The following is a 7765-nucleotide window of genomic DNA, read 5'->3' as shown; positions in this document are numbered from 1 at the left end:
ATCACGTTCATTAGAATTGGTAATTTGGTTCAAGCTAAGGCTCAGGGGGTGGGGTTGGTTTTGTGACAGAATAAATTAGGAGTCTTGCTGTTTTATGAGACAATGGAATTTATGTTTAAATCTTAATTTTGTATTTCCTAATATTGTTTGCATTGGAAACTGAGAAATGAGTGATGGGCATGACTGGAACTCAGGTCAATGCAGCTGTTTGGGAATAGTGATGCCAGTGGTGAACGCCCCTGCAGGGGCACTCTTATTCCAGTAGAAGAGTGGGTTACTGGGGGTGGTTTAGCTTAAACCCCTTCCTCAATTGATATAAACCAAACCAAGGCCCTTTGGATACTGAACTCAATGTCCACGAGCATCAGACCCATGCAGCTAGAAAGTCTGAATTTTAACCATTCACTTAAACCAAAAAATATTTGCCCACACCAACAAGGCCAAAGGCTCTTAAGTAATTTAAGCACTGGAAATGTTACCTACAGCCTAAAATCTATTTGTGCTGTTCTAGGTTGCCACTACTGGGGGCTCATTTTCCTCTTGCTAGACTGGATCAATTACCTCCTTAAATCAGATTTATTCTTCAATGCACCGCCTTGTTAAAGGCATACACAGCTCAATCACACCAATCTCACTACAATCTAGAATTCACCAGTCGGTGCTGGAGGTAATATAATCTACCATTCTGAGACGATGGAATTCTTGAGAGCAGACAGGGCTGCTTATAGGATTAGAGAGATGCTATAAACAGGTTATTTTTCTCTTCATTTTTGTTGGAAGACAAAGGAAAAGGAAATAAAATGGCCTGCTAAAGTGGTGTAAGATGACAAGGCAGTGTGAGCAATCCAAAAAGCAGGTTTTATTGAAATACGAACAAAAGTACAGCCATGGACAGCTTTTAGGAACAGTATTTCCAAAACATGGGAAACAAAACAAAAGCTCACACTCAGGTTATTTTCACCCCTGAGAAATCAACTAAACTCTTAACTGTGTCTCTTTTCTCTACATGCCTCATTGTTTTAGCTTTATGCAGTGTAACATTACTGCGCTGTGCAACGCGCAAACAAACGCACAGTGATGTCCCCAAAAGCACTTAAAGTGCAACCAAAGCAGCTCCCTCCACAATGCTGGTTTGAGCGCGTTTGGCCAGGTTTCCCGATAGCCTCCATTCTTCTTCAGGGGAGCTCCTGGGTAATCTTGAAAATCTGCTACCAAGTTGTGGGACCCCATTTTCAGAAGTGCATAACCAGCGCAGGAATGGTGGCCCAATGGCTATTAGCTCGTACCACTGTTGCTAATCACCCTATGTACCCATAATCAGACTAGCAAGCTCTAGGTTTTCAGCCCATCCTGAACACTTCCACAAATAAAACTATAGCTCAATGCACTTGTTTTTGTTTTTTTATTTTTTTCAATAAAGGAAACCAGAGAGTAACTTTTGACAAAGGGCTTCTCAAACTTCCCCTTGTTTCTAACCCTGGAGGAGCATCAAGTTGCTGGGCGGTCAGGTGAAGCTTTCTTGTAAGGAAGACCACCACTGATTTATCCTGCATACAGACATTCTGCCCCAGCTCACTGCTGTCCTGTGCCTTGAGACAGTCACTCCCACCACCGTGAAGCTGCTGCGACATGCTACCACAAGTGCAAGGGCACCAAGGAACTGGGCCCCGTCTCTCTCTGCAGGAGGCACTCTCTAAACACCAGATCTGGCTCCGATTTTGGAAAAGGGCTGTATTTCTACACAAGGCAGATGGTGCTGGGCAGTCTCTGACAGCATAGCCCTGGTTTCCAGCTCAGGTACAAGTGCCTTTGGTGGGTCCTAACTAATCCTAACTAACCCAGGATAACTAACATGGAGAGAGGGTTGAAAAGAATCAATAGGATTGATTCCTCACAATCCAAACCCACAAATGAAAAACTTGCGGGTGTTAGAGCAGCAGAGAGCTTGTAACCTCAAGAGACAAGAGCAGCTGAGTGCAGAGTTCAGGAGCGCTTTGCCTAACTCTGCCAGAGCAGAGGGGACATCAGAGTAGGTCTCCTTTTCTCTAAGATGTCCCCTTGCAGTTGCAGTACCTTATCTGCAAACCTACTAGATAAAAGGTTATAAACAGCTTGCTTCTATTTCATTTAGGCTCCCCGAAACTGCCAGACCCCTTTTGGATATGCTTTGAAAGGGGTGTGTGTGTGTGTGTATGTTGGTTATTTATTGCATGGGTCTTTTAGATCAAAACTCAACCCAGCTTCTGATAACAAGTTAGCTGTAAGGTCACATGTACATGTTGTTAACGCCCTACTAAGGTGGGGCAGGCAGGGTAAGGTCAGAGCTTGTCAGTATGAGTGCTGCAGGTGACAGGCTGGGACAAGACACAGCATTGACTGACAACAGGGGATTATTTCCATGATCCCATAGTGGGGGAAGGGGTACTCTGCCCTAAACCCAGCTGAGAATTTTCTTGCCCTTTAATACTGGAGAGTGGGAGTTTGAGACACATGCAGCTTTGGCCTAACTGCTCCACTGAAGCCAGCGCTTTCCACTAATGTCACCAGGAGCAGTCAGGGTCTCTACACACGGAAGTCTCCCAGAATAGCGACATCTGTCTCAGGCCCCATGCAGACATACTCTTCTAGAATACGAGTGCCTTTTTCTTATTTAGCTTAATCCACTTTGGAGGTGGATTGAGTTTTAAACTAAATTAGAAAACGATACTCTTATTCAGCAGTAAATGTCCACACAGGGAGTTAATCCGGAACAGCTATTTCAATAACTTTCCCACTGTAGACAAGCTTGAAGACCAACACCAAGCCCTTTGGGAAATCCGAGAGGTAGCTCCACGCAACGCTGTTTCAATTCCTGCCCTGGTGCTGATGGGCACGCTCAGTGTCTGAGGTCTGTGCACCTTCCTGCCTCCACAAATCTTTGAGGCAATGCATCAGAATAGCTAGCCTCAAAGAAGTCCCATGACATCTGTCCTCTGGAGGTGAACATGCTGACCTAACAGCACACGCAGAATGTATTCTCTGGAGGCGCTGCAGACTGCGCCAATCTGGAGTGCGGAGGTTAGTGACATGCTGCCACTATGTACAATTGTTAGGGAGAGTTATTCTGCATACACTGGGATCTTCACAGACTAGTTTTAATGGCCAAACTAAAGATGTAGAGTTTGTTTTGCTGCTAAGAAGTTGACTACTTAACTCTGCCCTCAAGAGAAATATGTTCAAGTTGCAAAGACTTAAAAAAACTACGTAACAAGTTTTATAACAGAGCTGCTGCAAATGGAGGGGAAGGTGCTACTTACCCGTTATCACAAGTTTTTAGACATTTCTCTCATCGGGTTTGCAAGTGGGACCTACTAAACCACAATGCCAGGAGTGGAACACTGAAATCCCTCCCAAGAGAGTATCTCGTGGATGTAACAATGGGTGTATGAAGAGCTCACTAACCAGAGCACATATTTATTTCTTGTCAGAATGGCAAGGTGGCAAAAACGGATTTTGCTACACTTGCCTTCTGACCAAACACACTTCACTCCCTCAAAGGGCCAGCCCTATAGTTGTTTCCACGGTGACAAGCGGATGTCAAGCGCAGGATTATTCTTCCTGTACAGGATCAAGCAGTGATGCTAGGCTAAGAGCAAGGAGGGGCCTTTGCTCTTTACTCAGAATATCAAATCTTCTCTTTTGTGTGGTGGAGGGGAACAGGACAAGACAGGTTTGACTAGAATGTGATGGCCAGATCCTATGTCTGGCTGACATGCAGATGCTGGAGCCAGCCGGGGATAAAAATATCTTCCAGTGTAATTAATGTAAGCTAAGGACTACTTGAAACTATGCTGACTACCACAGTTCTCCCAAGACTGCTCTTTGGGCCAAGAATGGCTGGAGTGTCTGATGCTTTAGGGAGGCCCACTCCAGCACTTCTCTGCCCCAGGAGAAGGGAGCAGGTAGCATGAAACTCGTTATGCCAGCTTGATGTCAGGGAAATTCCTGACTGCCCTCTGTTCCCTTTGCTCTGCTGGACAGACACAGATGGGACAGAGCTACAGACCAGGATCTGGCTGGATAGTCTCACGCTTTAATGTTATCCAGATCACGTGACACCAGGTGTTAGACTGGGGGGATGTTCCAGGATGCGTAACGTTCCTGCCACCCCAGCCCTGTCCTTACAACAATTAACGTTCCCTCACCTTCTCCATGAAGCACAAGGACACCCACACATGCCCCTGCTCAGAACTAAATGGCACTCCCTGTGACGGAGTACAAAAATCATTTGCAAGTCCCCACAGCCCAAGAGAGTCTGAGCGAGACTAGAGAGGGGCACCAGGCCAGAGGTGCTCAAGCAGCAGCATGCACTGGGCATCACATATGAGAAGTGTGGTGTTAGGGCTGCCACGGTGGGAGGGCACAGTGCAACTGTTTTATTGATAAGGCAGCCACTTTTCAGCAGAATCCCCCATCCCAGCTCCCTTACAGATGAACTTTTAGGCCTAATCTAAACAGCAATGAGAATATTTTGTTTTAAAGACTTTTTGTTTTGACTCCCCCATGCACCATCTACAGTCTGAATGGCAGCTCCTTTTTCACATCTAGGTGGGTGCGCATAACAGGCAGGCCTTAGAGCTGCAGCTGATCTGACCCTGGGACACACAAACACATTCAAGGTCTCTGGAGGGAAACAGAGGGAACCAAACATTCAGGTGCCTAACTCCCCATCGGGGAGAGATGTACCACCGAGAGCTTACCCCCAGTGTGGGCTCACATGGACCAATGGTCTGACCTGGCACAGCAATCCCTATGAGAGGGACGTACCATCAGCACCATGCAGTGGTAAACAGCTGCAACACATTTAAATCCAAAGACATGCAGGGCTTGAGCAATGATTTACGCAAACCCCCTGCAGGAGGTAACTTGTAGAGCATGCTGATCCAGACAGTTTGAACTCTGCTAGCTCCTTGGCATCAGCGTGTGTGGAGTTAGTTTTTGAGGGTCTGATCTCTGATATCAAGGGTTAACAGCATTCTGTCTAATTACCTTGGTCGGGATAATTTCGGGACAGCAGTCGATACATGAAGGACAGTTCTGCAGGAAGGTTAGGGCTGCGAGTGCTTAGCCAACACAGAGGGAATTTATAAGTCTGAGTCTCCTAACCAGCACCTCACATTTCTAAAGGAAACAGATGATGAGCACTCAATAGCAGCCTCTTCTCTGGTCTTCAGTTACCGGCTCCTGCAATTAGATGAAAAAGCAAGAGATTTTAGATAATCAACAACAGCAGCTCTAACATCATCCCCCAGTTGTAAGCATCAGACAAGCTGCTTTGGACTCAGTCTAGGTCCACAAGCTACCCCCTCAGCAAAGTCAATCACTGTGTTGAAACGCAGACACTTGGACTGTTCTTCCACACTCGTGCTCACAGCCAGGCAGTTTGCGGTCTCCCCAAAGCAGCGACGCAGCACTCCTCATGCTACCACCCCCAGAGCACAAGCAACACCTGTACGAGCACAGGGGAGCTAGCGTTTTGCTCCTTGGTCAGCATACCAGGGAGTAGGGGAATGGGACTGGAGGCCTGGATACGGGCTATGGGGCCCTTTCATATACACAGAGAGGGGGGGAGTTTATTAGACAAACCGTTCTCTGTTTACAAGCAACATGCAGGAAAAGCTCCTTAACTGGGGGAAGCAGGTGTCTCACTGCTCTATATAGAGTCCCAATGTATGGTGGGATGCTGTTATTCCTGCCCCTTTGGCTGTGCTCATGCAAGATCAGGACTAGTGCCCAACCTGAGCCCAGAGCTCAGCATTAGTTCCTTCCCAAAAATAGACCCAGCCTGTCTGGCTGGAGCTCCAACACCTTCAGTGGAATGAAAACCAAGCAACCGTCCTTACTGCTGTGACTTTGGGAGCCGACCCAGCAGAACAAGGCTGATCCCGTGCATCAGCCCATAGTGCAATGTTCATTAAGAAAGATCAAATATGAAGCACAGGTATGTTCTGTAGGTCTCCAGGAAGCCCTGCTAGACTGGATCCTCACCACACCTTGGCTAGAAAGCTGGCTAAAGCTTTATATCACCAGCTGCTCTATTTGGGCACGCTAAGGGTCCTTACCACACACTTGGAGTAAGTCGTTCTGCTTTAGCTCACTCTCAACCAATCCAAATGTACACAGACACATCTGAACTCATCTCCAGTGTGTGTTTATCAATGCTGTGACCTTCAGGCACTGAGCTAAGCCATTCCCCCTTTCACCCAAGTATCCTCCTTAGAAAACCTCATCTCACAAGATTAATGTACTAGAAAATCTAATCAGATACAGGTTCACACAATTTCAAGGTGGCCTGCCCATACAGTGACAAGACTGATTGCAGGTTTTGTCTGTGAAATGTTCCAGTACCTCTCCAATGATTCATGTGGACTCTCCACCTGAAATCAGGACACCTACTGTCCAGCATCTGGAAATGGTCGACTATTCCATACCACAGCCAGCCAGCCCATAGTGATGACCGTAGCAAAAGCTGATGAGCAATCATTTTTCAAAGTACCAATTTCCCATCCATGCACCTCAGCATAAAAAAAAGCAGAGGGCTGCCGACAACGCACCCTGTACTCCCTAGACACATGCACCCAGCAGATTTTATTGTGAAATTGGTACAATATCCTGGGCTGTCTGGCTTTTTAATCATGGGAGGTGATTAAGCATCTGGTTGTACCTAACAGGTCTGCTTAAAAAGGAGTCCAAAAGAGGTGTTTTGAAGGCAAAATGCAAGCTTCACTGCTGCTCTAAGTACTGGAACATTTTTAAAGTTTAGTTCTGGCTTGAAAAGCGAGGATATTAGACAGTTCCCTTTACTCTGACCTGCCACTTATGTGCATTTGTTTGTTATCTTTCTGCTTACTTTACTGACCAAACTACTTCTGCTAGCCCTGCAAAGCCAGCAAAGCTGAGAGGGAGAGCTGGCTTGTGTATAGCCAGATTAGTCAAACTGAGTTCCAGCTGCAGCATCTCTAATTCTTGGCAATGCACAAGCCAGCATGACTTTCAGATTCTTACTTGGATTCTAAGCTCTTTGGGGAAGGGACTGTCTTTTTGTTCTCTGTTTGTACAGCCCTTAGCACCATGAGATCCTGGTTGTAACAACGATATAAATAATATCGTCATGAATTTTCTGGCCTAACACCTGAGGAAAACTTGGGAATTAATCACCTCTCTCTTGTTCCCCCGCCCATGTGTTTTATGTAAGGCTGCTTTTGACAGGAGAACTGCATTTAAAGGGTTAAAAAAAAATATCCTGCTTGGTGCAAAGAAGGAGTCGATTAGCATAGTGTGTTACAATTTTCAGATTTTTCTTAAATCAGATTACAACCAGACTATTAGACGTTATGCTTTTGGAACGTATTCATCACTCAGCACCTCAGAGTTACAGTTACATGAATCCTGACCTACTAGCTCAAAATACAGTGATAAAAATAAACTACAGAAATAAGCTTCATACCAAGCCCCCATTTATGTGGAGTGTGTTTTGCACTGCAAATAACTGTGTCCATGATGCTGCATTCTCAGTTCATTCACGCTTTCGCCTGGCAATTTACAGCAGGCGTCAAGTAGCATGTGTATTTCAATGGGGATCTCCTGCAAAAGTGGAGGCCTTTTTTTTTTAAACTGGCAAATTCCTACCCAAAGTGTAAACCGTAATAATGCTATTTTGTGCTTCTCCATCACCTTTCATCTGAGGATGCTTTATAAGTTGCATGTTTATCTTCTCAGATAACTG

General features: G+C 45.8%; 1 protein-coding gene across 3 annotated transcripts in view; it reads right to left on the bottom strand.

Annotated features, from left to right (window-relative positions):
- Positions 1-837: 837 nt before the first annotated feature.
- Positions 838-7765, bottom strand: part of LOC144929105 (gametocyte-specific factor 1-like) — a 28812-nt gene continuing 21884 nt past the window's right edge. For all 3 annotated transcript variants that reach the window (XM_078849670.1, XM_078849667.1, XM_078849668.1), the window contains one exon: positions 838-5223. In XM_078849670.1, the coding sequence (XP_078705796.1) occupies positions 5210-5223 (14 nt within the window). In that variant the 3' untranslated portion in view covers positions 838-5209. The remainder of the gene's footprint in view (positions 5224-7765) is intronic.

Source organism: Lepidochelys kempii, chromosome 20, assembly GCF_965140285.1.
Source record: "Lepidochelys kempii isolate rLepKem1 chromosome 20, rLepKem1.hap1, whole genome shotgun sequence".
Taxonomy (NCBI): Eukaryota; Metazoa; Chordata; order Testudines; family Cheloniidae; genus Lepidochelys; species Lepidochelys kempii.
The sequence above is the reverse complement of the archived record's forward strand: the minus strand, read 5'-3'. Positions and strand labels throughout refer to the sequence as shown.